This window comes from Odocoileus virginianus, chromosome 5 (assembly GCF_023699985.2).
Source record: "Odocoileus virginianus isolate 20LAN1187 ecotype Illinois chromosome 5, Ovbor_1.2, whole genome shotgun sequence".
Taxonomy (NCBI): Eukaryota; Metazoa; Chordata; class Mammalia; order Artiodactyla; family Cervidae; genus Odocoileus; species Odocoileus virginianus.
In genome coordinates, this window is record NC_069678.1 from 92,687,591 (window position 1) to 92,711,174 (window position 23,584).

Consider the following 23,584-nt stretch of genomic DNA (forward strand, 5'->3'; position numbering starts at 1 on the left):
AAACACACGTAAGACAAGTGTGACCGGGAGTGGAACACGGCGGCCCGCCCCTGCTGCTCTCTAAACACACGTAACACAAGTGTGACCGGGAGTGGAACACAGCACCCCGCCCCTGCTGCTCTCTAAACACACGTAAGACAAGTGTGACCGGGAGTGGAACACGGCGGCCCGCCCCTGCTGCTCTCTAAACACACGTAAGACAAGTGTGACTGGGAGTGGAACACGGCGGCCTGCCCCTGCCGACAGACACCCAGCAACTTACAGGTCAGCCTGGCAGCGTGCCTCCACGCTGGGGGCGCACAGTGGGGCCAGGCTCAGCCTTTCTACCTGCCCCCGGCCCATCCCATAGTTCTGTGTCCGAGGGCAACTTGTGCCCCAGTCCTCCAGGGTCTTTCTCGACAGCAATTCCCAGCTCCTTCCTACCTGCCCAAGTGGTCTCCATGCCCTGAAGGCATTTTAACAGAGAGGCATGTTTACCAGGGGCCAGATCAGGGGCTGCAGGACCAACACCATCTTCACCCCGAAGCCACAGAGGGACTCGGGCTCAGAGAGGACAGCCCCGTGTCCAGGGACGCCATGCTGGAGCCCGAGACCCACATACCTCTTCATCACCAGGCTCCATGGGCTGGCACAGCCATGGCGTGTCCGCCAGCTTCCTGAGCTGTTGGTCCATCTCGGCGAGGGCAGCCGTGAGCCGCTCCTTCTGAGGGGGATCCAACTGCTGCTCCAGGGACGGAGGGAGGAGACACAGTGGTTACCAGCAGGGCAGGGCCGCAGGGCCCACGAAGACAGGGAGCCTGGCCCAGGGCCGGGCCACTCTGAGAGCTCTTCTAAAAGCTTGCCAGGAAACAGAGTCACAGAGCACCCCTGAAGGGCCAAACTCCGAGCCTCCGCTTTTAAGTAGTGCCAAGTGAGAGAATTAGACTCTCCTCTTATAAGCAATGGGGCAAACCAAGCTCGTCTGAAAATCCCATCAGCAGGGCTCACAGGTCACCTGCCTCAGCTTCCTTGGGACCCTCTCTCTGAAGCGGGGACCAGCCCGCCTGCACCAGAGTGCAGACAGTGTGCGAGCACAGAGTCAGCCCCAGGAACGTCAGGACAGCGTGGAAGCTTGGAATGAGAGAAAAAAGTACGGCCTGGACTCCTGGGGCGATTCTGCAGTGACTTCACCTCCTTGACCTTCCACACCTTTATTTCTTTCAACAAGAAGGCTGGTCAGGCACTCTGAGGTCTGCCCTGTTCTAGCTTCTGTGATTTGACAGAAGTCCAGCAGGGTGCCTCCCCGGGGCTGAGTGGGGAGGGGCGGCGGGGTCTGCGAGCCGGAGACGAGGCCTGAGGACACAATGCCGTACACGACGCAGCGGGGCCCTGACACCCCGGAGGGGGCTTGGCGAGACGGGCCAGAGGGTCTGAGCATCACGCAGGGCCAGGGCAGGGCCCTCGGAGGAGCCCCCACGGGCGGGAGCCCCGCACAGAGCCAAGCGGGCCAGCCCCCAGCTTACCAGGGCCAGCCTGCCCGCAAGCAGCAGCTCCGTCTCGCTGCGCAGGGCTCGGACGTTATTCACCATCTCCAGGACGAGGCTGCAGCTCAGCCCCTGAGAGGAACCAGAACAGAACCATGGAGACGGCCCGAGGGCTGGCGGGCACGGGCGCGGGGGCGGGAGGGCGCAGGCACCTCTGTGGCTCTGGGCTTGCCGTACACTCGGTCCATGGACTTGGAGCTGGCGTTGACGGCGTGGGCGAGCTCCTGCTCCACGTCCCGGTGGGACTGCGCTAGCTCCCGGATGCTGGAGAGACAGACACGGCGGCAAGCCTGTCACCTCCTGACCGATGGCCGGGGAGGCCTTAACCGGGAGATCTGGCGACAAACTCCCAAGCTTTTGTGGAGACTCACCCAAGAAGGCGAGTGCCCCAAAAGGACATGGAGGCCTTGTGAAACCTCCAGAGTAGGAAGAAGAGGAGGAGGAGGCCAGGAAGGGGCCGAGAGGCCCGTGGGGGGGGGCACCAGGCCTGCACGCGGCCTCAGAAGGGAGGGGGCGGGGAGGAGAACGGTGTCCAAGGACAGAGCCAAGGGGCCAGGGGGTGTGGCAGTTGCGGGCACAGGCCACCAGGCTGCTGCAACCATGCCCGCATGAGGGGGGACGCGGCGGGAGACTGGGCAGCAGACAGGGCAGTGACCGCCATGCGGGAAGGTCCACAGTGGCTCTGGGGGCCGAGAGAAGGAAGCACCTTTGGCTGTTGTTTTCCTTTTTAATGTTTACAAGGTTTGCTTCCTAATAGTACACCTGCTCTTCGGCATGAAGTGAAGGAGGCAGTAATGGACTGTTCTTAAGAATCCAAGACAGCTTTACAGCCCAGGTAGCTGGCCCTGAAAATGCCTGTGGGTTTGAGGCTTCCACATCCTTAAGCCCCAAATAACATCTACAAGACCATCAGTGACAACCGCACAGTGCAGGGCCAGCAGAACCTGGCCAGACAGGCCCCGTGACGGAGGAGACACGGAGGACGCACAGGGACGCGAGAGGAGCGTCTCAACACCCCACCCGCAGCCCCGCACGGACCTGGGGCCTCGCTGGGGGAGCTGACTGCGGAAGGAGGGGGCACCCACCTGTGGATGAGGGCGCCCGCCGCCCGCCCGAACTGGTCCATCTGGGTGGCCTCCTCCTCGGACAGGATCTCCGGGTGCAGGGAGAAGGACGGGGCCCGGGGCAGCTCACACTTCTGCTTGTCCTCCCAGGACTTCAGGGTGTTCTCGAAGGCCTAGGACACGGGGCCAGGGTTACACACGCTCCCATGAGCACACGTCCAACAGCCAACACTGCTGGACACTCACAGAATGAATCCCGGATGGGGACACAGACGCCTGTTTACTCTGGGGGAGAGGGCACGGCCCTAGGAATCCCAGCCCCGTTCACTTAATCTGGGGGAGAAATATGTCGATTCCTGGAATCGAACGCTCAGGCGCCAGGTCCCCCGCAAGACGGGCGCCATCTTACCCGATCCCTGGTGAGGGTCTGCGCCCGGTTCTTGTGGACAATGCGGATGTATCCCGGGGGCTGGACCCAGGCCTCTCCATCCACCTGCACAGGCACGCCCTCATCGCCCAGGATGGAGATCTTCACCGTGCGACACTGTGAAGACCACAGCCTGCTCGAGCGCCGAGCCGACCAGGAGCCACGCAGGGCCGGAGGGCCACCCTGCCCCATAGCCCACCCCGCGCCCGCCGGCTGACCTCTGGGGCTTCCGGGCTCAGGGGATCCCCGCCTGGGGCGCAGCTCCTAGAGCCCCGGGCCAGCCCCGCCCCGCCCCGCCATCCCGCACACAGGGCACCCCGTGTCCGTGACCGCTGCCCTGTGGGGAACTCAGTGCTCAGATGCCAGCACCGGGCCTCAGGCGGGGACATGCCCAGAGCTGCTGAGTCCCTGGGCACGTGGGGACCCGCCTGAGATGAGGCCAACTCCCACCAAGGGCTCCTCTTTTCAACAGAAAGTGTTGCCAAAGCATTAAAACCATGACATCCATGCAGCCCACAGCGGGGACAGAAGGGACTGGGGCTCAGGGCAATGTGAGAGAGAACCCGACTCTGTGCGTGAGGACACGGCCCCCCCCACCGCCCAGACAGACCCTTCCAAGCCGGCCACCAGAAGCTCCCAAGGGGGACCCACCCCATCTCCCCCCACAGCGGGGCCTCAGAGCGCCTGGGTGAGGACACACGCTCAGCCTTGCTCCTGGACTCGGGCTGAGGCTCCCGAGAGCTGCAGGGCCGGGCTGCAGGCGCCCAGGCCCGCCTCGGCTCACCCCACCTCAGCAGGAGGAGGGCGCTCCAGGGTGCAAGCCAGACCCAGTTTGGAAAGCATGTTTCAGATGTCCAACAGAGCAGGCGAGAACAGGCTCTGGACCGGGAGGCAGCTGGGTGGCCTGCTGTCCAGGGTTCTGCACCCAGGTGCCCACCTGTCTCGGGAGTGTGGGTCTGGGCCAGGCCTGCCTCTCCTCCCGGCACCCAGGCTGCCCCCACCCCACCCCACCCCCACCCCCGCCGCCGCCTCCAGGACCCCAGCCAGTACCTGGGCGATCCGGTGATGCTGCAGCTTTATGACCCGGGAGACAGCCATCTGCATGCTGCCGAACACCGCAACCACCTCCAAGATCTTGTCGTCGAACGACGGGGCTGCGAAGGTCTGCAAGGGCCAGTGTCAGAGCTGACCTCTGCTCCAGGCCTGAACACGCCCCCACGCACAGCCGCCTCTCTCTGGAGGCCACTGCACTAAAAGCCAGACGGGCCCACAACAGGGAGCCACTGTGGAGGGGTCTCCACTCCAGACCCGGAAGGCAGAAGCCCAGATGGCGTGGCAGGCCTGCCTGCCCCTCACACAGGTGGGGCCTCGGACACGTGACTGCCTCTTCCTGGGTTCCCGCTTCTGTAAAATGGGGCTGACACTGGTACGCTCCTCCAGGGTCTCACGAGGGCTGTGCACTCGGGCGCCGTGCTGACAAGTGGGACCGGCGCAGCCACGATGTCAGCTGGACTGTCCTTATCAGCTGCCGTGCACTGAGGGGGTCGGCCCTGGCTGACACCATCCATACACCCATCCGTGCCCCCGAAGGCTGGACTCCAAACTCCTCCCTGCCTCACGCAGCCCCATGGGAGCTCGAACCTCTCTGCACTCTGCCCAGGGTGCCCACCATCGGAGAACGTGCTCCCTCCCCAAAACCAACCTGACCTGTCCAACCCCTAGCCACCCTCAGGCCTCCGTGCCGATGTCCCCTGCCCCTGGACGCCCTCCCAGATTACCCCCAGAGCAGGTCCGGGCCCAGATTCCAGGCCACACCTGCGACCACACCTTACTGGGGCGGGGGCACTGTCTCACTGCCCACTGCACCCCTGCGGCCAGCATGGGGGCGCTGCCCCATCCAGCCCCAAGCCTGTCCAGAGAGCAGCCCTGAGCAGGAGGCTCCACCTCGGCTCCCAGGCCCGCGCCGCCCAGCAACCCCGTACGTACATCATCCTCCTTGGTGCCCCCCCAGAAGTTGGTCCCTCCGGCGTAGCTGGGGATGTTGAGGACAGCGATTCCCTGGAGACTCGGGAGGGGGATGGGGCGCCCATCGCACTGTGCAGGGGGGACGTGGGAGGGGAGAGGAGAGGCGAGAAGAGAGTGCCAGCATCAGGCGGGGCGTCCTCCCGGCGCCCCGGGGGCCTCGCGGCTCAGGCACGGGGCTGGGGTGCCGCCCGCTCACCTCCAGTAGGACCTTCTGCTCCAGGTTCTTGTAGGTTCTGTGTAGCAGCTCCCTGGTGCCCAGGACTCCGTACCACATCATGTTCTTGGTTCGACTCCTGGGGAGGAGAGCACACGGCCGGCAGGCAGTCACCTCCTCACAGCCGGTCACACCAGGCATGCGTGCCCAGTGGTGACACCACACGACAAGGAGGGATGTGACTGTGACACGTCCGTGTGAGATGTGTGAGAGAGACGTTCACTGACATGAAATCCTACTTTTCAAAAGTAACGCTCCCAAGAAGTAAGCCGATCCGGAAAGGTAAGATATCACAGAGCCTCACAAAAAACGTGCAAATCACGACTTTTTCCAGCGATAAAACTATGCTTGCTGTTCAGTCGCTAAGTCGTGTCCAACTCTGTGACCCCACGGACGGCAGCACGCCAGGCCTCCCTGTCCATCACCAACTCCCGGAGTTTGCACAAACTCATGTCCATCGCGTCGGTGATGCCATCCAGCCATCTCACCCCCTGTCGTCCCTTCTCCTCCGGCCCTCAGTCTTTCCCAGCGTCAGGATCTTTCCTTTCAGACTTGGGAAGTGCGGGAAAGCACCGAGGCACACTGGTGAGTCCCACGTGTCAGCAGTGATGGGAAACGCTCCAGCGCATGTTCTCGGTCCTTCCAGGAACTTACAGCTGAGACAGCGGAAACCTGCACTTCACCCGTGGAGGGTGACTCCCTGGGTCCTGAGCATGAATGACCACATCGGGGCACCTCCCACCAGGGGTTGCTGAGTCAACACCTCTGATGGGCCGCCTTCTGCCCGCACTTCCGGGCTCTATAACGCGCCCAGCTGTCGCCCATGATAAAACACCCCTTTGCCAATGTTCCCCCACTTCAACAAGCTAGATTTGTAGACATGGCATCTTCTCAGTGGGTCTTCTCAAAGATGCAAACTCAGGTAAGGTTATACCAGGATTCCAAGTTTCTAAAAACCATGCTGTACAAGGCCTTGCTCCTTCACCTGCTTTGTTCTGCTAAATGACATGCATGCTAATAATGCCTTTCAGTTGTCTGGACTCAGGAGGGTGTTTTCACGTCATTGGGGCTCAGTTATGCGTTGGGTGGTGGGGATGCCCCTGGGGACATCTGAGCCTTCTTCCGACACTTGAGCCCCAGGGCGCCAAGGGTTTTGAGTTCTCATGACTGGTTCTGTTCTTCTAGGAAGGGGCCCCGTCTCTGCTTAGATGGCTATTCTTTCCCAAACTCACACCCGCTCCTCTCCGTCTCTAGTTCTGGACCGTCACAGTTGAATGGTCCCCACCAGGTGATGGCCACCGTGGGGAGGGAGACACCAACCGCCCTCCTCCCTCGGCTGGGGGAGCAAGCACATGGTGCTGTAGGGGGAGAGCCTGAGCACCCCCAGGAAGAGCCCTCGGGGCTGCCCCTGCTAGAGAGCCCGAGGGGGGGGCAAGCCCTGACCCCTCCTGCAGGCACCCCAGGGCTGCCCGCTGCTGTGGCCATGACACGGAAGCGCCTGCCTTCTGGCGAGGGGCTCAGGCTCTGGGTCTGGGCTCTGCCTAAGTGCTCCGCGCCCCAGAAATAACCCCATGGCTGAAGGGGGACACCAGAGCCCACGTCAGGACAGGCGTGCGCAGGGCCAGCACCCACCTGCACTTCTCTGGGTGCTCATCACGCTTGTTGTTGAAGTCCAGGGAGATCTTCGCGTCCAGGCCGATGCCAAAGTAATTGTTCATGACACATTTCTCCGTGTAATACTCTCTGCAAAGGGGGGTTCAAGCCAATTAGAACAGCCCTGCGGACCGGCCTCTGAGGGTTTCTTCCTGAGGACAAAACTTAGCTTTCGGAGGGTAGGGCACAGCGTGACCAAGGTGCAATTCCCATACCGTAAAATCTACCTGTTTAAAAGGCCGAACCCAATAATGACTTTCATGTATTCAGAGTCACTACAACCAACATCGAAACAGTTCATCCCCCAAGACAAAATCCACAGCCGTGAGCCATCGGCCCCGGAAGCCCAGACGGCTCTCTGTCCCTGTGGCACTGCAGTTCTGGCCAGCTCCCAGAAACGGACTGACACGTGTGCAGCCCTTTGTGTCTGTCCCCGTCATTGAGCACACCTGCACGCCGTGAGCACCAGGCTCGCCCAGCGCGGTGCCTCAGCCGGCGACGGCCCGACCGTGGCCCCCACGGGACGCGCTCTACCCATCCATCCACTCCCTGCTGTCAGACGTTCGGGCTGTTTCATTTCTGAGCCCTGACTTGTGGACACTCAGACCCACGCTGTGGGGCGGCAGTGTTCCTGGTTCGTTTTTCCCAGGAGTCACCCCAGGAAGGGACCTGCCAGGCCACGTGGAAACTGGGTTTGGAGGCCACGCCTGACTCTCCTGATACCAGCCGCACTAGCTCTCCTCACCACTCCAGACACACATGTGGGCACCTTTCAATCCCCTGCCACCAGCCACTGGCTGCCCAGAACTTGCTACCAGCTGGCAGAAAGGGAAATCTAGGGCCTTCAAAATGCCACGTGTCCTGCAATGGCCTCTATACACAGAAGGACAAGCTGCATGAAAGCCCGTGCTGCCTTTAGACGCTGGGCAGAGAACATGACACGCGGTGGGCAGAGTCCAAACCCAGGACAGCATCTCCTGGGGAGAGTGAGGGGCATCCAGCCTGGGACCTCACTGCTGGGGGAGCGGCGGACCTTCAAGGAAGGCAAGACGGTCAGGAGGCGGTGCCCACTTGGGGCCAGCCAGGACCCCAGAAAGGACAATGGAGAACACGGCACAGCCGGTCCCCCTCAAAGTCTCTGAACCTGCCGAAGCCTCAGCACGCCAGCACGTTCGGAAGCCAGAGATGCAAGAGCACAGCCACCTCCCTTCCCAGAAGTGCCAGCCACCCTCCACCCCTGCGGCCTCACCCTTTCTGGGTTTTCCTTACTGACCGACAGCAGCTGGAAAAATATCACCCGGTCAACTGCTCACAAATTTCTCAAGTTATTTCCGAGTCAGATTTCTAAGCACCAGCATTCAGCTAACCACATGCCCGCCTGGTTTACCCCATACTCACAGGTTTTCTGGTTCAGAGTTAAAGGGGTCAGCGTTAATTAGTAATCGGCTGATGACTGAACCTCCAGGCAGGGTACCAGACATCCCGGCGCGGACATCTGTTGGGGAAAGAACAGCAGGAGACTGCACTGGCTGGGGGCCCTTGATTCAAGAGGGTGATGATCACATGTCCTTCAGAGAATATTATCACAATAAGATGCTTCTAAAACACCACATAAAGGTGTCCAAACTTTGACAATTAATAGTTTCAGGTCAAAAATCACGCTCCTAAATCAACACTGGCAGAACAAAAATAAACACTGGGTGGTAACCTATGACACATTAGAAAAAGAGTTTATAAAGACAGCTGTCACTAAAGCCAAGAAACTCCATCAAAGTGATCTCCACTACAACTGATCTTAGGGTTGGGCCAGGTTTGGATCACACAAACTTTTAAGGCTAAATCCACGAGGAAAAGTTACACATGAAAAAATCCTCCAGGTGACCAGAGCCCTTGGATACCTGCACCAATCTTTTCAAGTTTACACCATGAACAGCAAAGCTGAGACGGAGCCCTGCTTTTAGACATTCTGCCAGTCCATCCCGTCCAATAACATTTTGCTGCTTATCAACCAAATCTGTCTCATCCTCTTTTCCCCAGAACTTCTGGAATTTTCTTTCTATTCAGCTGAGAGTCACCTAAAAACCGCCAAACCACTTATATGAGCAGCGTGTGCTCAGCCTGGCCCAGGAGGTCCAGGAAGCTACTGGAAGCGAGTTATGGGAGGCCTCTCATCGCTTTCAACCCCTCGGATCACTCCTCCCTACTGAGGACACACAGTGTTCTCGCCCCCCTGCCCCGAGAAGCAGCAGCAGAGGCTGCCTCGACGCGACAATGCGATTCTGGGCACAGTGCAGGCAGGGGGCGGGCCCGACACTCCTGGTGGCCAGCTGTGGATCAGGCTGGGAACAACAGGGTGACCACTGGCTCTCCACCCCCTGCCGGCCCTCCCTTTCCACTCAGTCCAGCTCCTATTTATCCCTCAGCACCCAGCTCAAGCATCACCTCCTCAGTGACACCTGCCTGGGACCCCAGCTGGCACCCTGGGAGCCGTCTGCCCTGTGTAATATACCAGGGCGCTTTTCGCAGAGCCGCGACAGAACCCTGAACTCTGCCCGTCCTTCCCATGGACCTGTGAACTCCTACAGTGCAGGGTCCTGGTCTCACTGAGCCCTCAGACCCACGACAGGCAGAGCGACAGCTGGTGGCAGGTTAGTACCCTGTGTGGGGCCCCCCCCTCCCAAGACACGCGGGCTGCTGTGAGGGGCCAAGGAGCCTGGCCCGCCAGGGGGGACACTCACTCGGGAATAAGATCTTTGTATTCAGCGCTGGTAGGCCATCCCGGCTTCCCGACTGCGGAGGAAGAGATGCAGAACCGCCCGGCAACAAGCTCCCTTTGCTTATCAGCTTCTCGCAGGGGGACTTGGACACTGTCAGGACAGAAGACAGGCCGCTGAGCTACCAGCAGGCTTCATCAGGGAGGGGGCCCGTGGGGAGGCAGGCGAGCGGCGGCCACACGCAGCAGTCAGCCGAGGAGAGAGGCGCTGGGCTCAGACGCCCCCCAGTGGGGCTGGGGCAGTGCTGTCGAGGCCCAGGGCAGGGCAGAGGGGCTGGCCCCCGACTGCGGTCAGGCCAGGGTCTGTGCCTGGGCAGAGGGCACTTCCGCACGGGAATGGTGGTGGGGGAATGCCGGGGCAGGCTCTCCCCGTGGCTCGTAAGGCTGTGCGCTGGGGGCTGCAGAGGTGGGCCTGTTCCATGGCGGCTAAGGGTCCCCAGGCGGCAGCCTGTGTGGCTGGGTGGCCGGCTGCCGCCTGGAGGCCCCGAGTCCTGGGTTAGGACCCGCTGGGCCAGACGTGCAGGGAGGTTCGGAGGGAAGGTCCCTGCTGGCCCAGGGTCCTGCCGGGCCTACAGCAGGTAAACTGCACACATCAGGTGGTTCGCCAAACAGGTGGCAAGTTCAAGACTCTACACCTCCACGTGGCCACAGCAACCACGAGAAAGCCCCTCACGCTTCCGAGCACCCCGAAACGAGAGGGCCTGTACCTCTGCGGAGACTCCGGCCCTTGGAGGCACCGTGGCCCTCGCCATGGCCTGCTCTGTCGTCCGCCTTCAGGTCCTTCTTCTCCGACTCGGAGAGGCCAAGGATGAAGCCCTCCTGCTCTTGGGTTTGGGCATTCTGCTCGTCCACAGCTGCACAAGGTAAGGTGGTGGCAGCTGAGTGCATGGAGATTGATCCGCAGCTGCCGCCAGGCAGCACACAGGCCAGCCTCGCCACCCTCATCCTCGTCTCAGCCGAAGGCTCAGACCCGAAGCTCCGACCCGACCCTCTGTCTTCCTGGCCCTAGAACCTGGGAGCACCTGGGCACTTGTGCCAACAGGCTGGGGAGGCGGGCCAAGGCTGAAAGAGACAGGGGCCGGGGAGAGAGGGACAAGCGAGGGTCCGTGCAGCCTGGAGGGGTCGCGAGAAGGGAGCCGGGCCCACGCTGGAGGAGGGAGCCAGGTCACGACCTCACTAGTCTCACCACAAGGAGCAGGTTGATCTGCTCAGTGAAACGGGTCTGGTGAGAGTGGAAAAGGTGCAAGATGGCTTCCGATGGTGATGAGAGGAGAGACAGATAGAGGACAGGGGAAAACTTGCTGGGAGGGGCCTCAGGGTCAGGGTGAGGTTTACAGGTCAAGATGGTTTTACAGCCTTCGCTTTGAAGTTTAACAAAGGCAGTCAGAGAAAAGGAGCGAGACACCGTGTGAGCCTCTAATCCTGGGGAGGTGTGTCTCTCCCAGCACCAGCGGTCGCGGGCAGTCATCAGCGCGGCCTGGACACCAGGGCCAACCGCCTGTCCAAGCCCCTGGCCACCGCCCCGGTTCACCTGGCCTCTGAGCCCATCCCAGCTTCTCCTTCCATCCTATGGCCTCATCCACCACCTCTGGTCTGGGCCCCCCTGCCTCCTGAACACAGACTCCCAGCCCCGGGGGCAGGCCCCTCTCACTGGATAAGACCATAGTCTGGAGAGCGACCACAGGTGAGGCCCTCCCAGGGAGCAGAGTCCCTGACACCAGAAAGTACAGAGTGGCTTCCACCAGCCGGGGCTGCCCCCGAGGCGCCGGCGTCCCCTCAGGATCTCCCCTTCAGGCACAGGCCCAGAGGAGGGGGGTGCTGGCCCGCGTCAGGCGGCCCAGAGTGCCTCTGGCCTGCAGGGTGGGTCCCTGCCTCTCACCGGGAGTGCCCGCCCCGCCCCCGCCCTCGCGCCGGCTACCTTTTTCTGTGTGCTCTATGATCTGGCGGATGGCCTTCTTCAGGCTGTTGGCCCTCAGCATGAGCTGCTCGCGAGGCCGGAATATCTGGGGCCGGGCGGGGCAGGCCGAGCCCACGGCGCGGGCCCCCGTGGAGCCGGAGCCGCAGCCACCGCCTGCCCCATCCCCGTCCTCTGCCTCCTCAGCAATGGTGGGGGGCGGCGTGGGCAGGGAGGACGAGGCCTGTGACTCGTCATCCAGGGTCTTCAGCAGGGAGTCCAGCTTCTCCTTGAGGACGGAGCACTGGGCAGGGATGGAGGCAGGAGTGGAGGCGTGCCTCCCCGCCCTGACGCCCCCCCCGCCCCCCCCGGGGGCCAGGACCCACCTTCTTGGCCATGACCTCCGACTCCTCCGAGCTCTCGGTGGTCTTCTCGTAGGCCTTCCCCACCCGCGCCACAAAGTCCTTCACGGTCTCGCAGAGCACTCTGCGGGAGGAGATGGAGGCTTCAGAGGGGCCGGCCCTCTGGGACCCCTGGCGCCCCAGGCCGCAGGCACTCACTTGGCCGATGAGATCACCACGGAGTGCTGGTCAGAGGTCAGGATCTTGGAGAGGTGGGCCGCGACAGAGTCTTCATAGAAGAGGATCTGCTGCACCTGCAGTCGGCCCGGGGGGCAGGCAGGTGGCCCTCAGTGTTGGGCCGTGAGCGCCATCCCTGCCCGCGGCCCGCCTCCCTTCACACATAGCTGACAGATCTCACAGCTGCGTCCAGCTGTGGACCAAGGGTCCTAACAGACTGCTCCGGGCTGCGCTCCTGCATCCCAGCTCCTCCCAAGTGGTGTGGGCCTGTGGCCGAGGCTCCCCACGTTTCTGCCAGGTGGGAACCTGGCCCGCCGTCATCTCTCCATGTCGATCACCCTCCTCACCGCCCACCCCTGCCTGCAGAAGCGGGCGCTCTCCCACTGCATGCCAAGCTCTTTACTATCACTCTTCAGGCTTTGCCCACATACGCGCCTGCTCTTAACTGAATGTTCTCTGCTCGTGGGACAGGTCCCGGCAGCCCAGGCAGGTGTGGCTGGGAGACCAGAGTTGGCCTTCTGCCCCTGACCCTCGGGATGGGCAGACGGCCCCTGGCACAGTCCCCCTGCCAACTCGCCCAGAGGCTCGCCCCAAGGCCTCGGCACAGCGGTGCACTTGAGCTGCCCGGTCTCGGCAGAGTCCGGGCCCTGAGGGAAGCTCAAACTCCCCAAACCCACCACAAAGTGAAAAGCGAGCTCAGCACGGAGCTAGCACAGGCTGACTGCAAGGGCGGGAGGCGGAGGAGGGGCCCGAGCGGGAGCCTGGGTGGGCGGAGTGCAGGCAGCAGGTGCAGCCTTGAATTGGGAGGGCAGGAAGGCCTAGGAGACCATCATCCTCACCAAGGACCCCAAAGCCTGGGGAAGCCCCCAGACGACCCCAAGTCCTACGGGGCAGCGTCCATGGGCCCCAGCCCCACCGCAGGGGGCAGGGCATTTGTGGTGGGGCCGGGGGGCAGGGGAGGCAAAGCAGGGAGGGCCAGGGCGAGCGCGTGGCGATACCTCGGAGCCCTCGCTCAGGTCTTCGGTGACGGCGGAAGAGGAAACAGGCCGGGGCAGTTTGGTCTCATAGGCCATGACGCTCCACCTGCACACACAGGGGCTCAGCAGGTCGGCCCTGGCCCCAGCCCACCCCACCTCCCTGTCCCATGGCCGAGGAGGGGGATGAGATCCTCTGACAACTCTGTGTCTGTCAGCCTGTTTCGAGCGCCCCCGGGACCCCGAACCAGCTCCTCGCTTAACTGAGAACAAACGTCACAACCCGCTGGACAGGCGTCCCCCTGCACGGCTGAGCCACTCGGCCAGCTCTGTGCACTCTGGGCATTTCACAGCCTCCAGAGGCGGGGGGCAGGGACAGCAGAGGCGGCCAAGCGCACTCAAGACCACGCTTGCTCATGGCAGGGTACGACCCTCTGAGAGAACGGGGCGTCTCTGCACGTCCCACGGGCTGTGGTCCGGGGGTTCACACGGAAGCTCGAAGCTCAGAGCAGCTTGCTCGGGAAGGATGCCCATCTATTTCTAAACACACAAAGGACAGTAACCCCAAACTCCGATGCTTCTGGGAACACAGGCTGCTCAACTCTGCCACGAAGAGGACGGGTAGCAGACAAGGCTGCGGTGGCCACAGGGGACGGGGCCGCCTCCCGCTCTGAGGGGCCGAGGACTGGGCCTGGCTGGTGAGACCTGGCCACCAAGGGCACAGTCCCAACCCCTGCTGCTCGTCTGCGCTGCCCTAGTCTGATCACCGGATAAAGCCCATCAGAAGCAAGCAATCGTGCTCAAGCAGGTGGAATTTTTTTTTAACACGTAACTGCAGAAGGCCTGCGGTCCCCAGGCCCCGGCTGAGAACCCCGGGCCGAAGGGCCGCGCGCAGCCCACTCACCTGTCCAGCATCTTGGTGCTGGCTCTCTCCAGCTTCTCCAGGATCTGCGGGAGCTGGGTGTCGTCATCGCAGGCCGAGCCCCAGCCTAGCACACGAGCCAGGTCGTTCCCCGTGCCGAGTGGCAGCACCCCGAGCTGGCACTGAGGGAGGGCAGGAGACGCGGCATCAGCGGCCCCCTGTCCGGCGAGCATGTGACGGCTGAGCTCAGACGGGGTGGCACTCGCACGTTCCAGGAGAGCCGGGGGCAGACAGGGGTCTCCCCCACCTGCCGACACACCTGACCGCCAGCCCTCTGTCACCTCCCACCTTCACAGCGATGACCATGATCCTGCTCCGAGTGGGGATATCTGAGCCCCAAGAATCGGACTGTGACACCCTCGCCTGCTCCCTCACCCATGACAGCAGTCCCCAGTGCCGAGCTCGCCGCCTTGCCCCTGACAGCACCCGCCACAGCTGCAAGCGCCGTCCAGACAGGCGCCAGGATGTCCACTGTGGCCCTAAAACCAGCACCACGGCCACTCAGCCCACATCCCTCCGCCTGCCACTCCCCGGGGACCCCCACACCCCGCTCAGGCCCTGCCATCCACCTGGAGCTGCCGCCCAGAGCCTCCTGCACAAGGCCCCCTCACCAGCTCAGGGCTCAGGAGGCTCCTGAGACACAGGCTGCCCAACAGCCTTCAACCGCCGAGCAAGACACGCATGTGGGGCGGGTCGCCGGTCCTCCCTACACACAACGCAGCCCACGGTCACCTGCCCCGGCCACGCGGGAGGCCCTGCCCCCTCCCAGGGACAGCACGCTGGTGAGGGCAGGTGAGGCCAAGGATGCCCAGCCCTGGGCACACAGGGCCCAGAGCCAGCTTTGTGGCCCTTAAAGGAAAGGGCAGGCAGCACAGTGACAGACCAGCAGAGTCCAGGTCCTGGGGTCCAGGAGTGGAGACCACCCCCTCCCCGCCAAGCCAGAGCTCCACCAAGGGGGCAGCAAGGAGAGAGGAAGTCAGAGAAGCAGAGGAGGATGAAGGCGCCCAGCTGGGGCTGCTGAACCACACGATGAGCCTGGGCCCTACCCGAAGCCAGGAGCAGAGCGGCCTGAGCAAGGGTCTTGGGGCTGTGGGGGGCGGCGGGGGGCCCTGAAAGGCTCAGGGAGGGCCTGAGCAGAGCTGCCTGAGGGAAGGCCCCCAAGAGCAGTGGGCAGATGGTGCCGGGGGCCAGGACGACACCGCAGCAGCACACACGGCTGTGCTGGACACGGCGGGGCAGCAGGAGAGCCAGAGGCAATGAGGGAGGGCACGAGAACCCGTCGGACCTCTGGCTCGGACCACGGGTGGTGAGCGTCCAGACTCCGAGGAAAGGGCCGGAAGGGGGCAGGCAGGGCTGGGAACGTCGGCTCTGAGGCACCAGAGGCACCCAGGGAGGGCCGGGGCGGCTGGGGACTCAGCTGAGTCACTGGCCACTGCGGGTGCTGAGCATGTGGACAATGAGGCAGGACCCAGGATCCGGAGAGGGGATGGGAGGGGCAGCCAGAAGGCAAGGAGCACCGAGGGGGCCGGGGGGGACTGGACGATCAAGGGCGGCAGAGAAGCCAAAGGAGACGAATGCTCTCTGAACTCAGCTGAAGGCCTGAGAACCTATCTTCCTGACTTTTGATAGTAAAGCTCAGTTACAATCCTGAAAGGGAAGGAATCTTAAAATTGGATCTAAGCGTACTGCTCGAATGTCACCACCAGGGGGCAGTACTCGCTCTCCTAAGCAGCGGGCCTCCCTGGAGCCAGGAGGGGAGGACACCAGTGGTCCCCTTGTCGAACATCTTTCCGGGAGCTAAATGCGGGCAGCAAAGCTCCATCCCACTCACGAAGACCACCAACACGGTAAAAGACAAGTGAAAAACGAGGAATACACAGCCAACCAGGAGTTCACGTCCCCAATACAATAATCCTCAGAAATCCAATTTTTAAAAGGCAAATAAATACCCCAATAGAAAACTAGGGATGGTTAAAAACATATGAGCAGGTGATTCATTTTAAAATTCATAATTAATTGAGGATATGATTCACTTCACCAGTGTGAAGAAATAAAAATGAAACATACCATTTTTTAGTCTACTAAGTTGGGGCAAGAACTGTAAGACGTAAAATGCCTGCACGTGGCAAGTTTTGTGAGCAACATGTACCTACAGGGGGACAGCCCTGATGCAGAGCAGTCTGGCAGTACCAGCGAAATTTCAGTTTGGGTGTTCTCCAAAAGAGAACACAATTGGGAAAGCGCACACATAGTTTTTACCAGCATGGTCTTTAGGAAGCAACCTAAGTGTCCATAAGTGCGGGGAGATGAACTAGTCCCGGGCTGGTGCAGCCGCCCGCCTCCATCTGCCGCGGAAAACCACCACACAGACCTCCATTTACTGGTGGACGGAGACATGCTCAATGAGCTGATTTAAAATACACCACGTTACTACGCGGCACACTGCATGCTGCTGGGTCCATGTAAACTCCATCACACGCTGTGCCGCGCACATTCCAACAGGTCTGCAGGACAGTCACGCTGCTGAGCCCATGTAAACTCCATCACACGCTGTGTCGCGCACATTCTAACAGGTCTGCAGGACAGTCGCTGAGAGGCTGCGTGTGCCTGTGTGCTCAGTCGTGTCCGACTCTGGAACCCCACGGACTGCAGCCCACCAGGCTCCTCTGTCCATGGGGTTCGCCAGGCAAGAATACTGGAGAGGGTTGCCATTTCTTCCACCAGGGGATCTTCCTGACCCAGGGATCAATCCTGTGTCTCCTGCATTGGCAGGCAAGTTCCTCACCACGTGAGTCACCTGAGAAACTCCACTGAAATGCTGCTGCTAAGTCGCATCAGTCGTGTCCAACTCTGTGCGACCCCATGGATGGCAGCCCACCAGGCTCCCCTGTCCCTGGATTCTCCAGGCAAGTTGCCATTTCCTTCTCAAATGCATGAAAGTGAATATTGAAAGTGAAGTCGCTCAGTCATGTCCAACTCTTCACGACCCCATGGACTGCAGCCCACCAGAAATGCTAGCAGTGGTTAATTGTTGGGAGGGGGAGGGGGTGAAGGAGCCGGAGTAGAAAATCAACCAACACTTAAAACACAGCCCTAACTCTGACCTGAAGTCCAAGTATTCTCCTGAGCCTGGCCAGCTCACCAGGAAGAGGCATGGAGCAGATGCCATCACTACCCAGTAAGAAGCCACACCCGGATTGGCCTTCCTGGACCGACTGTTTTTTGTCTGGCCCCAGGGCTCCACGATGCCATCAGGCTCCCTGCCCTCCCCTCCAAGACCACCCTAGGGGGTGGGCAGCATCACCCGAAGTGACCCAGCCTCTGTCCCGCAGCTTCGCTCGCCCCTGGGGCCGGGACCTCCACACGCAGTACCTGCTTGTGAAGGTTGAGGCTGTCGATTTCAGAGAGGACCCAACCAACGCTGCCATCTCCACCACAGACCAGAATCCGGAACGTGTCAAACTTCTGGAACAAACGCAAGCTGCCGAGGAAACAGAACGTCAAGGGCATGAGGTCTGTTCTAAGGGACAGATGACAGCCAGTCGGTCCTGGGCCGGGCGCCCTGCTGCGCTCCTCGCAGCCGACCCTCAAACAGCCTGAGGGGGATCAGAGCCCCACTGCGCCCTGGCTGCACGCGCTGGGGGCCACGGGCATGGAGAGCGAAGGCCTCCCAGCCTCCCCCTGCCCTCTCCGCCGGCGCCCCCGCCACTCAGGAGCCCCCAGCTGCAGCACGCAGCTCACACGTGGCCTGTCCCCTGGCCCACCCTGCGCCCCCCGACTCCAGCTCCGTTCCCTCCTGGTGCCCCTCCGGGTCCCCCTGCCCCTCACTGGCAGCACCCTTCTGCTCACTCCCCAGCCTCTTGCTGGGTGGCCTCATCCACATTCCGGCTTCAGGGACCACAGAGAGGCTGATGGCCCCGAATGGCCCTGATGCTGACCCCTCAGCTCTCCTGGAAGGCCACACTTGTCCACTAGAACTACCACTTGAGCATCACATGGGCGCCTCCTTCCTCAGAGAAAGGAGGGACCACCACCGCCCGAAGCCGGGCCAGGCACCGCCCTCCACAGGCCATCGCGCTTCTCCTGGAATGCCCCCGGGGACTCAGAGATCCTTCAAAGGCCTCTGCTCCTGCTGCCGGCGCCATCTTCCCAGAACAAGACCCCCTGGACTACAGCCCGCCAGGCTCCTCTGTCCATGGGATTCCCAGGCGAGAACACTGGAGCGGGTTGCCATGCCCTCCTCCAGAGGACCTTCCTGACCCAGGGATCGAACCCAGGTCTCCTACATTGCAGATGGATTCTTTACCAGCTGAGCCAGCAGGGAAGCCCTTGATACTAAGCAATCATTCAAAAGAACGAGGTCAACCTGTAACTCCTGATGTCAGAACACGTACACACTGCTGCTGGCTGACACCATACAAAGCCCTGCACAATGGCAGGGGACAGAGGCCCCGTCTGCCTGGGGTGCACACATGCCCTGGAAAGCTGGAAGGACACGTAACTCTGAACCATTCAGAGCAGGCACCTCTGTCGATGGGATTTGGGAAGGATAAGTTTTAGCTCCCATTTAAAATTTCCCATATCTTTGAATCTTTAAATAAGCATACATTATCTTCACACAGTTTTTAAACGCCAATAAAGATATATTTTACAGGCTTCCTACCCAAGGTGTGGTCCTCCATTCATGAGGTCAAAGACCTGGGCAGGGTTCAGCAGCTGCTTGAATCTTCGCAGGAACTTCACCCCCTGGTTGTCCCCACTCTTTGAATTGACGAAGACCAACAACGGACTCGTGCAGGACGGAGGACACGTGGCCTTCCAGAAGCCTGGGTGTGAGGAGGGAAAAGGAGAGAAGCAGATCTGAGAGCCACGGAAGACACCAGGGCGCTCTCAATTACATGCCAAGCTGACACCCCCGTAGGACGTAGAACTTGCATGTACACACCCGGGAAACCAGCAAGAGTGTGATCCACAGGTTTCCACATTGTCCCCTTGTGTACAGGGGAGCCGGCCTCCATGCGGCCAACCTCACCTCTATAGGACCCGAAATGTCAGATGCAGCTCTCAACCTGGCAGGCTGACGTCCTGAGACACGCACCTCGCTCCCCCCAACACGTGTTACTTTGGACCATCACGGACCACCTGGACAGGCGGTGTGGGGGTAGGAGAGCATGGGACTGGTGTCAGCTACTAGACAGAGACCAGCTGACGGGCGGGCCATGTCAAGATGGAGAAGGGTCTCAGACTCAGTGCCTACTCAGTAGCCAATGGACCCACCACGTCTGGGTAAGGAATCTGGGCCGTGAGTCCAAGGTACCCAGCAGCTTGCCATCAGGACCCTGTTCACCACCACCTCTGTCCGACCACATCTAAACATCACCAACATAACCAATTCCAGAACCGGGGAGGAGAGGGCCTGGAGAAGGCAATCCAAGGAAATGGCTGAGACAGGAGAGCACGGTACCCACCATCGGAATCGATGCTGTTGAGCGCGGTGGGCGGGATGACCGACACTTTGCACAGGCCCAGCGGGCACTTGGTCACCAGGGAGTCTTTACACGCCGTGTGCACCTGCAATGCGGGCCTCCGCGTCACAGGGGGGCGCTGGACCCTACGCCCCTCAGGACTCTGCCCAGCCTGCAGCGGCCAGCGTCCCCGCTGGCGGGTGCACTCACCATGGCCTTGCACCAGAGGCAGCGCCAGTCCTGCAGACGCAGCACACTGCCGCACGTCTTGTCACACACCGTGCACTTGGCGCTCACGGGCAGGTTGCCCTCCAGCCACTGGTGAGGCATGGCGATCTGCGAGCCACACACAGACACGCTGGGGGATGGCGGAGGCCCAGGGCGTCCCCGCAACCTCCACGCAGGCCAAGGTTCCTTCTCTGGCAACAGTGCTCCAAAATGGACTCGGCCAAGTCGTTCTTCCCCACGTGGAGGTGGGGTGAGGTCTGCCGAGGCTGCCCACACCTCTGCTCCCCTTGCCGGGCACCCACAACTCCCAGGGACAGGACAGAGCTCGGGGTGCCCGGATGACAGGGGGACCACCTCAGAGGGATCCCTGCCCCCTTCCCCTGGAGGAAGAGAACTGAGCACAGGCAGGCGCCAGGGGGCCTTACGGCCCAGGACTAGGGGGGCCACACAGGGTCCCCTGGGCGTACCCCGTCCTCGTCCTCGATGATGTCCTTCCCGATGGAGGCCAGCGTGGTCCACTTGCAGTTACTGGTCGCACGCACAGCACAGCGTTTGTGGGCCTTGAACTTACACACTGGGAGAGAACGAGCGTGTCAGCCTGGGGGCCATGGCCGTGGTCCGAGGTGAGCGGCCCTGCTCTCCTGGCCAAGGCAGGTGCAGTGTGTATGCTCAGTTCCCTTCTGAGCGCAGCCACCAGCCTGCGTGCAGCACTCCCAGTGAGACCAGGTGGCCAGACTGCCCAGAGTCAGCAGGCTCTCTGGGCAGGGCCAGAGAGTGAGCAGCTCGGGCTGCGTGGCCCCACAGCGCGAGGGCTCACGTGGCCGCACGTCAAGCACGGACACTAAGTGTCACATGATTTTTCTGTGTCACACAACAGTTGCCTTCTTTCGGTACTTTTCTACCTTTAAAAGTTGTGAAAACCTTCCTTAAGTTCACCAGCCATCTGCGATCAGGCCGCAGGTGGGCACTGGGCCTGGGCCACGGCTCTCCTCTCCCTGTCCCACCCAAGCCCTGCGCCCCTGCCCTCTGGGCCGCAGCCACACTGCGGCTGCGAGACGGTTAGATCTCTTTTCCCTCTATGTCCTCCACGCTTCCTCTTTGTGTCTCAATGCTACCAATTCCCTCCTTTTCACCTTGTTCCATCACTGCAAAGAATCACTCATTCCAGACTCCGCATGGGCACAGTAAACAAGGGCGGCATTACACAGGTCCCTCGACGCCCGCCCACCCTCAAGTGACTATGCTTGGACCCCGAGGGCGTCTCCCGTCAGATCCCGGGTGCCCCTCCCGGCGGTGAACACCTCCCGTACCTTCACAGGACAGCCCGTGGGATGTGACCCCCGACAGGGCCTCGCGGCACACATTGCAGTAGGTGGGCCTCGCGTGCGAGCAGGCGTACCAGTTGTGCGTCCCTGAGAAGTGGTCCATGCTGTACTGGGTGGGCTGCAGGAACGGGGGACAAAGAAGGCGAATGTGAGGCGCCCCCTGACCTTCCTGAACGTGGTAACTTGGACAAGGTTCAACAAGAAATCAGACGGGGTCACCACCTGACGGCCCACAGGTAGAGCCATGAGCCTTAACCTTCAAGGAGCATCTGAGAGAGCGAGCCGCAGACTGGCAGCCCCGCGTGGGGGAGGCAGGGACTGTGACCATGCTCCTCTCACCTCAAAGTGCTCCCTGCTCTGCACCGTCTTCAGGGCTGCAATCCAGTCTTCCATCTCCTTCCTGTTGTCAGCACACAGGATGAGCTTCCTACATGGAGTGATGACCTGGAGAAAGAGACAGGAAACATGCAACGTGTCCACGAGCAGACGACAGGTGCTAGTAGTGATGGAAATGTTCCAAAACGTTCTGAAAAGTTTCAAACCTTTCACTGTACCCTTTCTTTTTTTTTCATGAGAAAGTACTGCTTCATTCAGGTAGTCAATGGACCAGAACATAAAAAGATTATCCTTGGTCATTAAAAGTCAGTAACAATCTCAAATCAGAAAGGCAATCAAATTTAGATACATATTCACCAAAGATCAACAGAAGAGAACATTTACCAGCGATTTACTACTTAGACAGATAACCACGTTTCCACTGCTCCAAGGAGCTCAGGAGCTGAGCACCCACACCTGGACAGCTTAGGGAAGTCTGACCCTCAGTTACTGTGGGAATCTCCTGTGCATTTCAAACATATCAAACATAAACGTCCCTTTGAAAAAACCTGTTGGGACTTCCCAATGGTAAAGAATCCACCTGTCAATACAGGAGACTCAGGTTCGATCCCTGATCTGGGAAGACCCCAGCTGCCGCAGACCAGCTAGGCCGTGTGCCACAGCTCCTGAAGCCCACGCACCCTCCAGCCCACGCTCTGCAACAAAAGCCACTGAAAAGAGCAGCCTGCACACAGTGACTAGAAAGGAGCCCCCGCTCGCCACAACCAGAGAAAAGCCTGTGTAGCCACAAAGACCAGAACAGCCAAAAATAAAGTTACTATAAAAACCCTTTAACCTGTGACAACAGAACCACCACCAGCTACTACAGTCAGGCCTGAAAATTTTAACAGGAAGTGAGGTCATGAACCTAACAGCTATCAACAAAAGAAAAGTAAATCTATAACATATAGAGACTTTATAAACAAAGAGAAAAAAAGCTATGAACTTGCATTTTGCTGAAGAGATACAAAATGGCTAATAAAGGGATGAAAAGATGCTTAATCACTCGTCACTGGGGAACACAAATAAAAAGAGCACACTATTTCTAACAGATTGGCACGGTTGTTAAAGATGTTAATTCAGTTGTTGGAGAAGGTGTGAGAGAGAAAGAGTGCGAACAGAGTACACACCTTTTAGAGAAAATGTTGACAATGTCTATCAAAATTTGAAAAATCAAAACCTTTCACCTAACTTTTTTATATTGCTATAAAATATCTACATGGTCCCGAAGTCAAGTTGACAAAATAAGGCACAGCTTTTGTGTGTCCCCTCATCCTGCTTCGGAGAAGGCAATGGCACCCCACTCCAGTACTGTTGCCTGGAAAATCCCATGGATGGAGGAGCCTGGTGGGCTGCGGTCCATGGGGTCACTAAGAGTCGGACATGACTGAGCGACTTCACTTTCACTTTTCACTTTCATGCATTGGAGAAGGAAATGGCAACCCACTCCAGTGTTCTTGCCTGGAGAATCCCAGGGAAGGGGAAGCCTGGTGGGCTGCTGTCTATGGGGTTGCACAGAGTCAGACACAAGTGAAGCAACTTAGCAGCAGCAGCAGCATCCTGCTTCTCTCCCTCCCTCAAAGGCAGCATTAAAAATAAATAAGGTATGGTTTATCCTCCCATTCCCTGCAAATACACGTACATATTTGATATTCTCTTTTCAAGACAGTAGCATACCAGAGACATGTTTGTCCACTCTGACTTTTTAATTTAATCACAATCGGCCTATGAACAGCACAGGTTTGAACTGCAAATCTCTACCTACATGCAGATTTTTTCCCCCCAACATCGAAAATGCTCCACGAGCAGTGGCTGGCTGAATCCACGGGTGCGAACCTTGACTAGGGAAGAACTGGCGTCAAGGAGAGTCGACTATAAATGACACGTGGATTTCCAGCTGCTCAGAGGGTCCGTGCCCCTGACCTCTGCACTGTCTGCCTAAGGTCAGCTGGGGCATCCAGGCCAGCACTCCTCAGCGCCAGCCCCAGACTCTTGACTGTCTCCCCAGCTACAGAGCAGGCACTCCACCGCACTGAAACACCCGAGTCTGCTCAGCCAGCCCCACTCACGGCAACTCTCTGATACCGAAAATTCTTTGCTGTTTCAATCAGCACCACAACCAACAGCCTTTATGTGGATCTTCT

The 23,584-nt window shown here is 60.1% G+C and overlaps 1 protein-coding gene across 5 annotated transcripts in view; it reads right to left on the reverse strand.

The window, feature by feature from the left end:
• The window catches only part of DGKD (diacylglycerol kinase delta), a 105,476-nt gene that overhangs the window by 8,383 nt on the left and 73,509 nt on the right, over positions 1-23,584 (reverse strand). For all 5 annotated transcript variants that reach the window (XM_070468449.1, XM_020893896.2, XM_020893898.2 and 2 more), the window contains 24 exons: positions 21,405-21,509; positions 21,051-21,183; positions 20,208-20,314; positions 19,723-19,848; positions 19,516-19,618; positions 18,711-18,873; positions 17,420-17,528; positions 14,030-14,169; positions 13,150-13,234; positions 12,134-12,228; positions 11,960-12,059; positions 11,598-11,877; positions 10,387-10,533; positions 9,645-9,773; positions 8,305-8,401; positions 6,886-6,996; positions 5,236-5,332; positions 5,001-5,108; positions 4,065-4,178; positions 2,997-3,131; positions 2,609-2,760; positions 1,676-1,787; positions 1,503-1,595; positions 602-721 (listed from right to left, as the gene is read on the reverse strand). In XM_070468449.1, the coding sequence (XP_070324550.1) occupies positions 602-721; positions 1,503-1,595; positions 1,676-1,787; positions 2,609-2,760; positions 2,997-3,131; positions 4,065-4,178; positions 5,001-5,108; positions 5,236-5,332; positions 6,886-6,996; positions 8,305-8,401; positions 9,645-9,773; positions 10,387-10,533; positions 11,598-11,877; positions 11,960-12,059; positions 12,134-12,228; positions 13,150-13,234; positions 14,030-14,169; positions 17,420-17,528; positions 18,711-18,873; positions 19,516-19,618; positions 19,723-19,848; positions 20,208-20,314; positions 21,051-21,183; positions 21,405-21,509 (2,961 nt within the window). The remainder of the gene's footprint in view (positions 1-601; positions 722-1,502; positions 1,596-1,675; positions 1,788-2,608; positions 2,761-2,996; positions 3,132-4,064; positions 4,179-5,000; positions 5,109-5,235; positions 5,333-6,885; positions 6,997-8,304; positions 8,402-9,644; positions 9,774-10,386; positions 10,534-11,597; positions 11,878-11,959; positions 12,060-12,133; positions 12,229-13,149; positions 13,235-14,029; positions 14,170-17,419; positions 17,529-18,710; positions 18,874-19,515; positions 19,619-19,722; positions 19,849-20,207; positions 20,315-21,050; positions 21,184-21,404; positions 21,510-23,584) is intronic.